The sequence below is a fragment of the Sphaeroforma arctica genome (assembly GCF_001186125.1).
Source record: "Sphaeroforma arctica JP610 unplaced genomic scaffold supercont1.763, whole genome shotgun sequence".
Taxonomy (NCBI): Eukaryota; class Ichthyosporea; order Ichthyophonida; genus Sphaeroforma; species Sphaeroforma arctica.
Window position 1 is genome coordinate 21,238 of NW_014039795.1, and position 15,840 is coordinate 37,077.

A 15,840-nucleotide genomic window follows, 5' to 3' on the forward strand; every position below is an offset into this window, starting at 1 on the left:
GTATAGTGTCTATTCATACGAAAATTTGTGTTAGTCTACGATATGGTACGAATCAAAAAAAAAATAGCGATATTATCTGTACTTTAGTGTATTGCTGTACATCTCAGCTAGGTAACTGAGCTTATATACATTTATATTCATGTTTGTGTAGTATATGCTGTCATTCAATATCGATTTTCTACATAGTATATGCATGTATCAGATAAAATCCTAAACCCTTGAAAATTAAGTTGGGCCAAAATATTGAATTAAAATATTTTGCCAGTAAATGTTATTACATAGTTACCGATGGATATAGATTTCGTAGAGTTTATTTCACGATTGACTATGGGTTCCGGGTTAACTGATCCCACCTTACTTAGCGAGCTCTATCGCCGCAAATGATGTGGGATATGAGATCTGTGTAAAATAAAATGTGCAGAAATCGGCTTGGTGAAAGTCGGAGGTCGTAGGTTAACATCTAAGTACGTGTACAGGATGAGTTGCATTCTCAATGAGTTTACCCTGCAACTCACTTCTGCGCGTAGCTATGAGGCACGTGTAGGTTTAGAATCTTGTTTGTTTGGTGCGATGTAACACAGTACATGACGGAATGCTCCACAAATTCATGGGCAATTTCGTTTTCGGTCCCGTCATAGGAAAAGCGAGAAACGTACCATCATACTTATGGCCACGAAGAAACACATTCGTCGCTTTTCATATGCACGACAAAAGCATGCTGGGTAACACTTATTCTTTCCTCTATAGGATCTCAGATGTTGCGGCATGGTTTTTTCTCCATCCAATCTGCAATTGAGGATAAACAGTTCAGAGACGATAAGTCTATGTTGCTGGACAAGGAGATGCTCCAAAGGTTCTATAAAAACTCGCAACCGCTAGAGAAGTTGAACGTGACCCCACCCTTGCATTCAGTTCTAAAGGATGCCATCGAATCGTTCAAACCGAAAGCCAAAGGTATATTCCGGCATACACGACTCGGATAGGTAGAACTTATGGAAGTATCAGGTTTCATTGATCACTCTTTTGTCAGCGTGACCTTTGTATCTACCATTAAATAGGGGAGAGTGGATTTGGACGTATTTATTGGTTAAGCACACAACACCCGATTAGAACTTCATAATATGTATCCATGCCAAGCACGAATTTGATCCACACTTATCTTACTCACATGTTCTGTGTTCATCGGTCTTTATACACTTATTTACACGTAGGAGGGTTCCAACCGTTTCGCATGTTCAACAACGCACTGTCACAGTCGGCGAGTGGGCGTCTAAACAAAGGGCAACTCACACTGACCGCGAAGAGCTCCTTGGAACACACTTCTCCTAAAAAGAAGCTTGCAAGTACAAGTACGCAGCCCAATACACAAGCCAGCTCTGAAAAAGCGTATAGAAGCAGTTTTGGGCCCTCACTCCAAGAAAAAGGGTTTGTCAGGTCAAGTAGTTTTCTGATGCGAGGGATCAGCTTTCCCAATTCTAATTTAAATGGTAATTTTCTGCTCCAAGTGGTTCTGTGATCTTGTATGTGGTTGTCTTAACTGCATTGCACAGCTCCGGCTAAATTAATGAGTCCCAAAAATGGGCGCTTAGTACTTATGCCATTGTAGTGATGTGCAAGGTGTGCATAGTGTTTGCAATGTGGTCTTCCTTGTTCATCTATCTCGCTAGCAGTGGTTGATTATTGCGGAGCGTGTACAAATTTTAAGTCGCATTTCATATCTTATTGACCTTCATTGGTGTTCTAGCCATCTACAATGGCAGTGTTATCCTGCATTCGCGAAGCAGTTGAAGTCAATAAATCAATTAGAAGAGTCAACGCCCGTTGAGGAAGAAACATAATATATATATATATCTGATAATGGCATACACAGTAAAGAGACCATGCTCACAATTGTTTTTGTCTCATGAAGCCAAGGATTTTATTTTGAGTAAAAGTAGTCAGAATTTGGAGTGAAAATGTCTCTTCAGGAACTTTTCGAACCACAACGCGAACACGCATCGCGTACACGCATCGGCGGAATGCTGAGTATTTAACTTCGGCTATCTCCCGTAACTTTCAGAAGAATCGTGTAGACCGCGGCCAATACAGAACACTTGCTCGGCTCCTGAAGTGGAGTGTTTCTCCAGTAATATGGACATGTTTGCTATTCCCCGTCTCTCAGGTATATAAGTCTAAAATTCAACTTGTTTTCAGATTGAAAAAGAAAGGGGACACGTTATGTTTTTTTATGTCTACGCTGTCGAGAGTCTTTCGGGACGTGAGGTATGACAATTCAGACTAGTGAGTAATTTTGGGTGACGCTAATGCAGAAAGATCAATTCACTGAGCACGCTGAACTGCCATCAATCAGCATTATCTGTAGAAAACATGCGCGCGCAGCGATACACCGACAACTCCCATTGTTTCGTTTCTTGAAACAGATAGTGACCATGCAGGCATGAGTAGCAGCGGTTGCACTACACCCAAGAAGAAGAGCAACAAGCTGTCTTCGTATTCGTTTGATATGTTTGGCCCGCGCCAACGGAGAGAGTCAACCCAAGATCAGGTACAATTCGGCGAACAACTGCGAAGGCCGATCACTGCGCAATCGAAGGCTAAAACGGGCACAAGTCTCAAGAAGAGTAAAATGCTCCGGAAGTATGTTACTTCCCGTCATTCCTCAGGTGTATTCCTAAAGTGAATTTGATACATTGTGCTCAACTGGCTGTAGAAAGCGTTTATGCAATCAGGCTGTATGTTGCTGATTTTTACAAGATTGTGCCTCGAAGAACTTTGAAAGGTATTTATGGATTCTCTGTTTTCCATCATCACAAACAGGGGGTCGGTGAGCGCCTCTAAAAAGAATGCCGCCGTTAAACGGGCCTCGCACCCTTGCATGGGAGATGGTCTTCTAAATTCGAGACTACCCTTTCTGACCAGTTTAAGGTGAGCGTCAGTTCGCCTGTGCGTGAGATGTACGCCGGTGTTTCATAGTAGCCATTGATAATACATGTTCAGCGATTCCATCAGAATGAGTTTGAATACCCTCCATCAACCTGCTTTTGATGCCGCAACGTACTTGATCGTGTCATATTTGTGTATCGTCGTCGTGATCATGGTTACTCATGCTTATACATGCAGACGTGCCAATATGTGGTCCACACGAAGCGATTCAATATTCACCACGTCTCAACCCTGATTGGTCCCAGCGAGTAGTAAATCTAATGTAAATCTAATATAGAGCCGCCTATTCGATATTTACTAGTGCAGTCGTTTACACTTGGTCTCGCCCAGAAAAAGCATAAATCCTGAGTCAGAATACATAAAGTTGACTGTGGCGCAAATTTTGGCTCTGATCGTGGCAGGGTCGCTTGGAAAACGATCATCATATAGTATGAGAACACCACCCGTATCCAATATTGTTTTGTTCCTTGTTGTAGATCTTAAAGAAGCAAAGTACTGGGTTGAGACTAGCTCTATTAGATAGTTGTTAATTTTCTTTGGAAGACACAGTCCGTTATATCAAGAACAAGGCACGACAATGGTACCGGAATAATCACCTGTTTGTATGGAGTACTGAGAAGCGCTACACACCTTTAACGCGCAGACCGGCGAAGCAAATCTTGAGTGAAGTCGACTCACTCAGTGTGATGTGTCAGAAGATTTATAAAAACCTACCGATGCAATACAAGGAGATGGTACCGGGTGTCAGCAAATTCTGTTTTCAGGGTAGCCATTTCATCGCATGGGCTACGGAAAACGATACAAGAAGGTGGGTTTGTAAATAAGTGCATATTTGCTTCTGCTGAGTACATACAATTGTCGTGTATTGATGCGCATGTAGGCAACTCACGTATTGGAAACATCGAACTGAGGGTTTCTGCATGTTTATCACCGAAACTCTTTGAATATGTACAGTACGAAGATGAAATTCTAAATAATCGCAATTTATTTCTTCAAATGAGGACAGCCGCAATCAAGCGATTGACCTCGGAAATGTTCTGCTTCTATCTGGGATGATATCCAACATATCTTCCGACGAACAGACTTTCAAAACCGAAAGTCTCTTCGCTTTAACGGCGTCGTGCACGGGTTCAGCAACATCCGAGATCGAGGTGAGTTCTTCACGGCTAGTAGAAGCGTTTTAGAGGTAATGATGCACAGCACAATTGCTTATCCCGAATAGGCTACTGAAACAAGACGTGCATGAAAAAGTATCAAGGACAATGTAAATTGTAATACAAGTTGATTTACACGAGTATCTGAGCAAAATAATATTCCGTTCGAGCTCGAACAAGTGAGAAGCACGGGCATGGTAGTGGTAGGGATGCAAAATGAAGAAAGTGTCGATTTTCATGTTTTCTTTTTAGCACAGGCAAATCTGCTGGCCCTCGTCCTTCTAAACTATCTAACTCTCTGACGCTTCAGGTAGTTATATCACACTAAATGGGTTGCTGTTCAATTGTATAGTGCACATGTCTGCTTATAACTGTGTCAGCATTTCCCTCTGTCCTCCCAGCGCCTGTATATCCAATTCACAGAAATTGAAAATAAACTGGAGGGGGATCTACGCGCCTTCCACCTTTATACTATCTATCAATTGCAAAATGTTCAACTATAACTACATGCATTACACTTCAGAATCTCTGCTCAAGAACTTCAGGCTCGATGCAAAGGACGACAATGAATGAATTACTTCAGGATACAGAAGGAGTTGAAGCTTTGTACCAGTTTTTGAGCAAAGAATATTGTGAAGAAGTTCTGCTCTTTGTTCTGTGTGTTGTAGGCTTCAGAGACACAGCAGATCGCGAAGGTAAGTTTACATAAAGTAATCAATATTTCAACTATTTATATCAGTTGATTGATATGCACAATTCTATCAAAAAGTGTTAGGCTCGTGCACCAGCGCGCAAATTACTTACACCATTGTAAGTGTTTCGGCGTGTTGCGAAAATACCAAGCTAAAACTCTCCAAATCAGACAATTGTAATGATTTTGCCTAATTTAGAGTGTGCGAGAAAGTAGCTAAATACCATTTGCGCTGTTCACGAAGTTACTCATTGAGCTCTTGGCGCTCAAGAGGTTGTATTTAGTCGGCTGTGGCTGTCACCGCAATTGAGTAAGCCAAAAGATGTAAACGGTATTTCCTACGCACATGCAGTCAAAGTCTAGTGCACATGATTGTTGTGCTAGTATATTTCATATGTCTACAAAGGCTGAGCCTCGTATAAAAGCGTGATCAGCGATTGATATGCAATTAGACCTGAGGGGCTATTTGCTCAAGTGGGTTTTAGTGCTTGTTTTGTGTTCAGAGTCACTGAGCAAGTTTTAACAGTTTAATTTTGAAAAAAAATCATTTGCAACAGAGACTATCGAGATCCAGGCCCAAGAGATCTTCGACACTTTTATTTTACCAAACGCTAAGCTGCAAATAAACATATCGCAACAACTCCTAGACGAAGTATCGGTATGTATATGTGCACATTACAATGCTTCTAATGGCTCAATCTGTATGGACACAATCACATGCTAAACTATGATGACACAAACCTCTCAGCCTGTGCATGATTACGAATTTCGGCCCTTTTGTATTCATAAGTTTTGTCACATACTACCACAACCCTACCGTAAAATTCACACACACTATTTGGAATTTTTCACAGGCTTCTATGGAAACGAAAGCGTTTTCTCTGGATATGTTTGATGTAGTGGAGAGAGAAATGATGGTCATCCTCGAACGAGACAAATTTTCGCGTTTCAAAAAAGAGTATTTCGCCACAGCCAAGCAAGGTCTGACAAGGAACGTTGGGACCATTGGGTAAATCTGTGAGTGTTCATATGTGCGATCAAGGCTTAATAGCGGAGTGACTACTTTAGCCACTTGAAAGAGTGGCTGACAAGACAACATACTACACTGGTATATTGTATATTGAATCATCAAGCTTAGTTTCAGCACTTAGTCGTAGCTGCAGATGAGGGTGAAGTGCCTTTATTAGATTTCCTTCCCTTCCACGCGAAAAAATCAATCGCCGTAAAATATACTTGGTCTGTGATTCAAGGGCGATTGAGCAACGATCATGAATGAAGGAGCCAAATATTGCGTGCGAGAGCAAGAATAAAAATACCACTCGCATTCATTTTATTGAACTCGAAGTATGTAAAAAGCCATAGCCAATTGATAACAGCTATGAAAAAGCGTACATATTTGATATTTGATCAGGTGGACAGGCCTGGGCGGTATGCGTTCTTTGTGGTGTGCGTGATAACCACTGGCAAGTTTCCAATTAAATTAATTCGCGAGTTTACATTGCTGGCGACGGGTGAGTGCAAGCAATTCCATCATCATTTCAACCAAGTATACAGCGGACTATGCCTCAAAATTATATAGCCAAACGCCGCCCACGTGCATTCTTTTTGACTACGCTTTATAGTACGCGTTGATGTGCGAGCACTAGTAGACCAACAAGTAGCATCCAGTAAGATAAGCTACCTGTCATTTCCAGCACCGAGAATAAACTGAACATTTTTTTCGCTGTTACATGACAGCTGACTATTCGTTAGCTACGAAGTTAAATGTCGGAAAAACGAAATGTCGTAGCCGAAAGGGCACCTTCCAGACTAGTGATGACATTATAACTGCTTTGAGATAACCCTCTCGCCTCTGCAGTATACGGAACAAAAAATTATATAGTCTTGGTATTCAACTCGGTGAGAAATAGTCTAGTACACATAGAGAGTCTATGCCGGCAGCGACCCACTCCGTACCGGTGAGATAAGCGAATCCACCTCCTTCCAAATAGAAAAGGTTGCTGACGTAAGATCAAGTGACTCATTGTTGTCATCACTGCAGTGAATCTAGGTAGAATCGTTGCACAAACCTACGATCTGTGTATATCTCTATTGTCTATGCTATATAACACATCTCCACAACAGCTACAAGTGAGTTGCAAAATACACCATATGCGCTCTGCGGAGGTGGAAAGGATATATTTTTTAACTCTTGTTGTTCAAGCCCTCAAAGCAATCCATTTAGAAACTCTAAACCCTACTTTTTATCTGTGTTATCACGATTCTCAGCAGGCAACGAACTCCGCAACAATATGATCAAAGGAAGTGGTTGACGAAAGTATTATTTTAGAATGCCTCATGCTGCGAAGGCAGAGATATCTTTCCAGCATACAGGTCTCTCAAGTGTAGATGACTAAGCATGTTCAATACCCTACTCAAAGCATCTAAAGAACAGAAAAGTAAGGAGAAGAACTTTTACACTGTTCTGAACTGTGTGCCTACTAGTTCTGCGGAGCAGATCACGTGCGAGTATCGCAGACTCGTCTTGAAACTCCATCCCGATAAGGTAAACGGTGGCCAGGGTATACATACGACCCCATCCAAGGTCGCGCAAGAAACAGAAGACCACAAAGGCGGCGAAATCGGACCATATGTTGAGTTAAATAAGGAAGACGATCGCGTTATAGAAGGTGCTGAGTTGTTTATCGCAGTTCAGGAAGCTTACAAGACTCTGAAGAACGACAGGCACTCGTACGACAAGTATCTCAACAGCGGACTGGCCATCTCATGGAAGCAGTGGAAAGTATTGGAATCGACTAAGCAAGCAACGCATTGGTATGTTGTGATGTTCATTCCTTCTACTTCAATCTCTAACCATATGGTATATGTTAATTTCAGTAGCAAGCTCGTGTTGCTTTCAACTAGTACGCCTCTTCTATTGAATAATCACATATGCTTGCATTTTAGACTGGGAGCACATGTAGTCGATCTCAACGAGATTGTGCGATAAATTAGTGAATCAGAGTACCGTGTGTGTGTGCAACTATTCTTAACTTTTCGACCATTCGTAAACCGAATCGCATACGCATCGCATTGGAGGAGTGATTTTTTTTTCACCAACACAAACCGCGATCAAAGCTCATATCCTGTGGGACGCATCAATTTATTCCTTGCGGGGTTTCTCGAATGTTACAAGATCTCATCTAGGTTGTATTTATATATCGTGCATTATATATCTGAAAGGTTTCCGCCAGCTTATAACTTCGAGCACCCACAAGACTCGTGCTGTGAGTTCCAGAGATACCAATTGCAGTGTTGCACACATTATATGCGACGATCTCTTTAAGCGCATTGATAGCTATACAATGGCCTGCTTGCTAGGTTTGTGCATTTTCGTGAATAACAAACTTGCTGGAGCAAGAGAACCAATAGAGAAGATATTAGAATGTACAAAATGTTGAATTGTACTTTCCGTGCCTCACGTTTGTGTATACGCATGTAGACTTCCCTACATTATCAGTTCCAATGCCTTGTTTGGGCTTGAAAATTTGACATCCGCAATTGCATAGTGGCACCAACATAAAGAAGGCACTTTTTCTTGATCTAAGGTATCCTAGTCCGATAGGAATAATATGTAGTTATTTTGCGGTGAATACTTGTTAAATTCTAGGGCTCAGGAATGTGTCAGTGGCTCAGGCCATATACTGGAATGTCACACCCTGCTCAATCCCATCGCTCTTCACAAAATCTAAACCGCAAAATCTATGTGCACCAGAAATGAACAAGTGAGCGTGTTGTCAGAAGCATGCCGCATAAATAGTCAAGCCAGAAAATTGACCACGCAAATCGTTATAGAAAAACAATCCTCCATATACTCGATACTCAAATCACCTTCGGTTGTCTCTAATTCTCGGGCGCCGGGACTTTGTATGTATCACTCTCTGAAAATGTACTCTCAGTGCATTGGCGGTGGACCTGTTAAATAACATCCACCGTTCCACCATGACTTGTGACATCTCTGTTCTGTGTCGAAACCGACAACTCCCGCACCTGTGCCACGTGTACGCCAATGCCAGAATCCTTCACCATGGCGATAATTCAGTATTCGTGTTTCTTCGTGCCCTATCAGAGGTTGGAAAACATCACTCATCAATAATGTTCATTCATCATGTTCGATATCGGACTCTGCCTGCAGTCAATAATAACTGAACGACATCCCTACACCATAGGCACAACCCTACGGACACCAAACCGACCTTAGCTGACAGCACTCCACAGGCGAAAGCCAAAGATACCCAACTCACCCGCGAAGAAGCCCTCAAGGCCTTCAGGGCAGGCAAGAAAATTTGATCCACGCCAGACGATACAACTGCGCTAGCCTGTACAACTGTTTGTGCGTAGCTCTGATACGCAATAGAAACACTCAGACCGCAGCAGAACGCGGAGAACTGCAGTACGAAGCGGCTGGAACATGGACGGAAGTAGTTTGCGTAAATTCACACCGTTTCTTCGCCTATTATAGGAAGGCAGCCGCTCACTTTCCTCGTAAGAGCCAGAACTGATTTCTATACCATCATCAAGAGACACGCTTCTATACTCGCTCATCATGAAGGGTAAGGTGACATGGATTCCATGAAGTGTATTTTGGTGTGTCACATCGTCTTTTCCTTCACAAACGGCTAGGTAATCATCTAGTCTGGCTGCTCTCAGCCTATTCCCGAGTCTCTATCCATTTTTATGGGAGGAATCAGTACTATGTATAAAGAAACCGTTTTGCTGATATATGATCAAATGCTGGCAGCCTAGCATAATTGATGTTACCTTTCGTATACTCCATCCGACAAACCTCGCAAAGGAACCAAGCATGAGGACAATATGGCCTGACGGTTATAATTTGTCCCATTCTTGTTCAGAATTCTCACGTCTCTATTCACTTCTGTACTTGGCGAATATACATATTAATTGCCGCACTCTCTTCGCTTCTGCGATTTTTTTCCAGGTGTATTCTGTACTTTAATATGGTGTGTACTGTGTATCAACCTCCCACTCCTGGTCAAGGCCGATAACCACACTGAGTTCAACTCTCTGACAGTTACTGCATGCACGCCTGTGGTACAGTTTGGACTCAAAAGCGGGGGTGAGCTGGAGCTGAATGTGAATGAATGGATGCTGAATAGTACTTCTGTAAGCGGGATCTACATAAGGCGAACCCTCAATTCACTCACCTCGCAGATTCAAGACCGAAGCGATGGTGGGAGATTCTGCGTGTTGGATCAATGGCATGTACGTATGCACGAAATTTAGCTCTTTGGTCTTTTCAGTATCACATCTAGTGTGTACGTATTGCATGGCATTTATCTTGATCGATTACGAGCATCTGAAATTTATTTGCCAGGCATTGCTCGCATTGGGTTCCTATTTAGTTTTGTTTTGCTGTTTTATCTGTTATCATATGTTATGTTGAATTAAACAAGAATATTTTCCAAAAAATAAAAAAATTCGCACGACGCTCGTGAAGGCTCTGATTTACACACGGTATAAGTTTGTCATCATCTGCTACTTGCTAAATAGTACTGTCTCGCGCCAAATGGAGTATGCGTACATTCAACAACATCGACCTATTCTGTCAATCACAGGTGAAGAACATGAAAAATGGAAATAAAAAGAAGACAAAGTACCATCCAAAAGGAGGCATGGGTGGCATGTTTACCATACAGAACTCAGTAATTGCACAAATTACGAATGGCTGCCTGGAGGCTCCTGTCGTTCTGTTTCCTGGTCTTGAGGAATACATCGCAGTAGAAGTTACAGGCAACACATCAGGTGTGCGCAAGATTTGTTTGTTGGCCATGAAGTCAGACTCTAAGATATCTATTTGGCTCGTCTAGTCTCCATTTCGGCTCATCATTTGGGCGTGCTACTCAAAAACCTATACTCGCACCTTTTATCAAGTTTGTAGGACGCTAGTATGCTCGCAGATGTTTTGACCCATATCACTACAGACGACCTGACTAGTTTTTACCCAACTCGAATCCTAGTATATGATATAGCGCTTATATACTTTAGACATTCAGCTGAATTGTTGCTGATTGAGCTTGAACTGCAGATTCCGTGCAGCAACCGAATTTCGGTTATGTATGTTAGCTTCCATATACCGATCACTCTTAATTCTGTCTAAGTACTCTCTACAACTTCTCGCGCATACAATGGACATGGGTTTTTTTTTGCGCCGAAGGAATGTCTCACGTACGAGGTAGTGAGCAAGCAACAGTTTCCGTATATCAGACAATGAGCAGATTTGTAATTCTAATTGTCTTTTCTCGCCCTCCCACAGTCACATCTGCCTCGGGAACGAACACTTGTGCGTCGCGCGTGGCCCTGCGTATTACCGACGACCGGGCCGCTGGGTTGTACACGGCCTATGCGTGCAACTGTGAGGGCAGCGGGGGTGGAGCTGGTCTAGTGATACCCGATGGGAACACTACGGCAGCCCAAGTACTCAAGGAGGAGGAGACGAAGACCAGTTTACAGGAGAGAGGATACCAACGCAACCATCACAAGTACCACCCCCCGCTGACGTATAATATCAGTGTAGTAGCATTCAACCTGCAGATGGACTATGCCGAGGGCTCGGACGATCGCGTGACTAAGCGCAACTACCTGTCCGCTGGTCTCATACCGCTGCCACAGGTGTACGCGGGGTGCTCACTGTGTTTTGGTACTCTGGCCGTGTGGCTGGGTTATCTAATGTATAGCGGGCGAGAGCATGTGAATTTCGTGCACGTGTTGCTTGTGCTGCTGGTCATAACCAAAGCAGTTTCGCTCGTCCTGCACTCGGTGTGGTATACGAGAATCCAATACGTTGGCACGGCATCGGAGCCATGGAATATACTTTTCTACGTGCTGCATTTTATGAAGGTATGACACCAGGGCAGCAGCGTCACCGCCCGCCTGAGTGAGATGTTCGCCTTTAGGTGATTCTATTTGTGGTGTTTAAGTGTTTTTAAAAGTTCTTGTCAATCATTGGTATGTGCCCGCCCATACACCGCCCTACGAAGCGGCAAACGGAGTGACTTAGATAGAGGCGTTTGTGCCCGCGAAAAAAGTTAATTCGCCTTCGCATCTAAAATGTGAGTTACTGAGAGAGCCCAATGCAAGTTGTATTTAATTGCTATCATAGGTTGTATATGCTTATATATATATATATATATATTCTTATACTTGAAGTTAATGATTTTTCCTAGCATCACATCAGTCACATCCAGGCTTACTTGTGCGCTAATTCTTCGCTCCCAGTTTATCGCCTTTCCCCACCTTTTTATACAAGCGTTAAGTGAAGTCTACCCTTTGCTTTCCCCACCTATCATCTTGTAGGCTATGCTGATGTTTGCGGTCCTGCTTCTCATTGGATCTGGTGCGTTCTTCGTGAAGCACACGATTTCGGAAAAGGATCAGCGGGTGCTCTACATTGTCCTCGGCTTACAAGTCTTATCTAACGTGGCGTATATGGTGTTGGAGGAGGCAAATGTATGTAGCAATTCAAGATGCAAAGTGCTGTATTTAGATGGTGAAACTGCGTTTGCTAGGTCATCTCCTTTGTAGTGGGCATTTTGTCGTTTGGATTGGATCTGCATGATGATTGTAGAGTATAAAATTAAGGAATTTTGATCCAATTTGCCACGAACCCAATCCCCACTATAATAGACTCTACGAACCTTTATGTTTAGGCCTCAAATATCTGCGTACTTCAACGATCGTTTTTTAGACGCATAGCTTACCTTGCAGATTCGCTGTTATTTGTTGACACTGCTGCTTGTTTTGACGTGTGCCCAAACTTTCATAAGAGAATATGTATCTCTGCTTATATTGCAAGTCACTTTTGCTGCTTCGCCATTGGTATGATACAAAGGATCGCATGTGAATCCTACATTGAAGTCATCTTTCTCAATCTCAAATCATTAACGTCCTTCTACAACAGATCGGTGATCGAGCAAGCGTTGCCGATAGCATGCTCTCCTCTCTTGTGTATATGGTTGACTTTGGGTGTTTCGTGGGAGTATGGTATGTGATGGTTGGTGTGATCAAGCATCTGCAGATGGCAACAGAAGATCGAGATAAGCACGCTGTGAGTGTTCACAAATTGAATCTCTTCAAGCGATTCTATAGGTACGTATAACTCGCTCGGCGACGCCTGCCGGGGCATTACTCTATGACGCTCGAGATTTTGTTCTCCATTTAGCCCCGCTTTGATTCCTCATTTCCACGTATAATTCATACGGATATTTCATCCGTATATTTCATACGTATAATTCATACGTATGATTGATACGTATAATTCATACATATAATTTATACGTATTCTAATGTACGTAGCTCGTTTAACATCAGCATCCACCGCATGCATAGATGATCATTTTTTTATATGTTTTTCCTTTGCTCGAACAGTGTTGTGATCTTCTACGTCTACCTGTCGAGATTAGGCATCCCTATGTTCGCGGATGCAATCCCGTACGACTACCAGTGGATTCCAGACGGTGAGTTCTTATCATCATTTCTCACTCACATAATTTACTCGGATGCGTGTCTGTGAGCAGGACTACCTCTTATGGTGGGAATCTGCGTAGATAGTTATTACATAAGCTATCGATTTTGCATAATGCAGTATAGTCAAGCAGGCTCACTTTGCACAACCTCGCTTGGGGAGGCGAGTTACATATCACACTGGCAGTTGCCAGCTTGTATACCAATATCGTTGCTTTTGAAATATCAAGTTGTGCCTGGTAGCGTAGCATACACCATCACCACAGACGAGTATCTAAGAAAACCCACTCAAAATTACGCAGCGTTGCTCCAAGCGTTGGCTTTTGGCGTTTTCACGATGGTAGCGATATGGTTCAGACCGGCACCTGACAATCCGTACTTCTCGGTGAGTGCTGTCCTATATACGTGTTGATACTTCTTACCTCCAGAGTGCAAGTTGCAGTACGTGCTGATACCATTCGCGAAATTATAGCGAGTATATAGCTGCTTGATACACTCCACTTCTGGTGCCGGGCACTCTTATGAAATCGAGGACTGCTTTAATTACGTGGTGTGGGGGTTTCAATCGCCTCTAAATCATCATGGGGCAGTACTATGCAAATTTTCTGCACACACTTATCCTTTCTAATTGTGTGATTTCTGCATACACTTATCCTTTATAATTGTGTGATTTTCTGCATACAATTATCCTCTATAATTGTGTGGTTTTCTGCACACACTTATCCTTTATAACTGAGTGATTTTCTGCATACACTTATCCTTTATAATTGTGTGATTTCTGCACACACTTATCCTTTATAATTGTGTGATTTTCTGCACACACTTATCCTTTATAATTGTGTGATTTTCTGCATACACTTCTACCTTATAATTGTGTGATTTTCTGCATACACTTATCCTTTATAATTGTGTGATTATCTGCATACACTTATCCTTTATAATTGTGTGATTTTCTGCACACACTTATCCTTTATAATTGTGTGATTTTCTGCATACACTTCTACCTTATAATTGTGTGATTTTCTGCACTTGCTTTGGGAAACAGATACCGCAGGAGGACGATATTGATGTGGAAGAAATGGAATTAGGGACGCTGGTCATATCAGAAGGTGCAGACGACGCCAGAGATGACTTCGAAGTGTCGCCGCTGGTGGTAGCTTCCGATACCAGAGACAATGAATCAAGCATGCGTCGTGTCAGACGGGGTTGACACGCCGAACTCAAAGTATTGATAGAGCCTCTCTTTATGGTGCTGAGTGACCCGGTCTCTGATAACGAGATTGCTATGCGCACAGAGGTGTTCGTGAACACAAAGGGAGATGCGGTGCAGGGGGGGGGGGGGGCATGTGACTTGAAATTGACAGCGTTCACATCGATTAGGTGTGATATTTATCGAAAAGCTCACACTCTAAGCCAGTCTATTGGCAAGGCGTAGTGTGACTCGCACATGCACCCCTAACAAGAGTAAAGCCTCGACGCGTATATTTTAGAGTGGCGGATATAGGAGAGGACAGTTTGAAGATCGTACAGAGGCAGAGCTCTCGTTTGCTGGAGATATACCTCTTGAGTTATCGTATGGCAATTATCAGATACTGTCCCTTCAGGGTGGTGCTCCCCCCCCCCCAAACAGAACGGCCCAGCCGAATTTAAAAGAAGAAAAGTACCTTCGCTAGATGATTCGCACGCGTGATTGGTTCGCTGCGGGCTGTAAGTGTCGCAGTATTTACTACTTTGAGTTCTTGTCAGGGCCAGGTGCCCGTTTCGCACACCATACGAGAGTGACATTGACGCAATGTAAGGCAAGGGAAGGCATCCTGCCTTAATCTAACCGTCAGATGTATCCACACAGCAGCCTCTTGAGAAAGTAGAGCGACCTGAAAGCGCAATAGTCGGTTCCCGAAAGTCGCTCCGCAGCAATGCACGGCAGCAGATAGGCGTTGTTGCATGGTAAAGCCTGCGTGCTGTTGTAGAGGTTATAGTCAATCCCCTTCGCAATCCGTCCCGGGTCCCCATGAATCGACATTTATATAAATCTTATCAGTGACTATGTTGCGCTGCACGACCTTCTCATGTTTGCGGTTTCGTTACACAAATCCGCGTGCCCTCGCGGTTTCAGAGAACTCACGCAGAGGTATCGCGCATGGAGCCATAAGAATGGTAGCTATGTCGAAAACGAAAGTTCTGTGGCATACACCTCCACAACATGTATCGAGAACTGTGCCGTAATCGCTGGAACTCCCCGAGCATTCAACAGTTGGGCCTGCACGAGCATGTCCTAGGGAGAGAGCGGCTTATCTTGACATCCACCAAATACGAGCAGCCATCCTTTGGGAACAAGGAGTGTCCGCGTGGCCTTGTCACAACTATAAACATATTACAATAATTACAGCAAACCTCAGAATCCGATGACAAAATTGAGAAATCAGCTAATTTCGAACGTAGACGAGAACGTGTATGTATTTTAATATATATATATATATATATATAAATACTACATACATACATACATACATACATACATACATATACACA

At 42.9% G+C, this 15,840-nt stretch overlaps 3 protein-coding genes across 3 annotated transcripts; all 3 read left to right on the forward strand.

The window, feature by feature from the left end:
* The first annotated feature begins 744 nt into the window (after nucleotides 1–744).
* On the forward strand, nucleotides 745–6,146 carry SARC_08461 (hypothetical protein). Its single transcript, XM_014297561.1, has 10 exons — nucleotides 745–954; nucleotides 1,212–1,487; nucleotides 2,060–2,161; nucleotides 2,421–2,637; nucleotides 2,818–2,925; nucleotides 3,587–3,751; nucleotides 3,950–4,094; nucleotides 4,621–4,792; nucleotides 5,346–5,446; nucleotides 5,643–6,146. The coding sequence occupies exons 1-10, from the start codon at nucleotides 756–758 to the stop codon at nucleotides 5,799–5,801; spliced, it is 1,644 nt and encodes a 547-aa protein (XP_014153036.1). The 5' UTR covers nucleotides 745–755; the 3' UTR covers nucleotides 5,802–6,146.
* A 1,040-nt stretch (nucleotides 6,147–7,186) lies between these two features.
* SARC_08462 (hypothetical protein) lies at nucleotides 7,187–9,117 on the forward strand (the record flags this gene model as incomplete). The annotated part of the gene is made up of 2 exons (XM_014297562.1): nucleotides 7,187–7,602; nucleotides 8,997–9,117. The coding sequence occupies 2 exons, from the start codon at nucleotides 7,187–7,189 to the stop codon at nucleotides 9,115–9,117; spliced, it is 537 nt and encodes a 178-aa protein (XP_014153037.1).
* A 256-nt stretch (nucleotides 9,118–9,373) lies between these two features.
* On the forward strand, nucleotides 9,374–14,518 carry SARC_08463 (hypothetical protein; the record flags this gene model as incomplete). Its single annotated transcript, XM_014297563.1, has 9 exons — nucleotides 9,374–9,380; nucleotides 9,767–10,050; nucleotides 10,404–10,590; nucleotides 11,102–11,685; nucleotides 12,142–12,294; nucleotides 12,746–12,933; nucleotides 13,213–13,301; nucleotides 13,611–13,693; nucleotides 14,354–14,518. The coding sequence occupies 9 exons, from the start codon at nucleotides 9,374–9,376 to the stop codon at nucleotides 14,516–14,518; spliced, it is 1,740 nt and encodes a 579-aa protein (XP_014153038.1).
* Between the last annotated feature and the right edge of the window lie 1,322 nt (nucleotides 14,519–15,840).

What these genes read in the sequence shown, in the direction of transcription:
- SARC_08461 (XM_014297561.1), top strand. Translation starts at nt 756, where the DNA reads ATGTTGCGGCATGGTTTTTTCTCCATCCAATCTGCAATTGAGGATAAA. An exon ending in AGACACAGCAGATCGCGAAG is followed by an intron (nt 4,793 to 5,345) that starts GTAAGTTTACAT and finishes CATTTGCAACAG; the next exon opens with AGACTATCGAGATCCAGGCC. An exon ending in AACTCCTAGACGAAGTATCG is followed by an intron (nt 5,447 to 5,642) that starts GTATGTATATGT and finishes AATTTTTCACAG; the next exon opens with GCTTCTATGGAAACGAAAGC.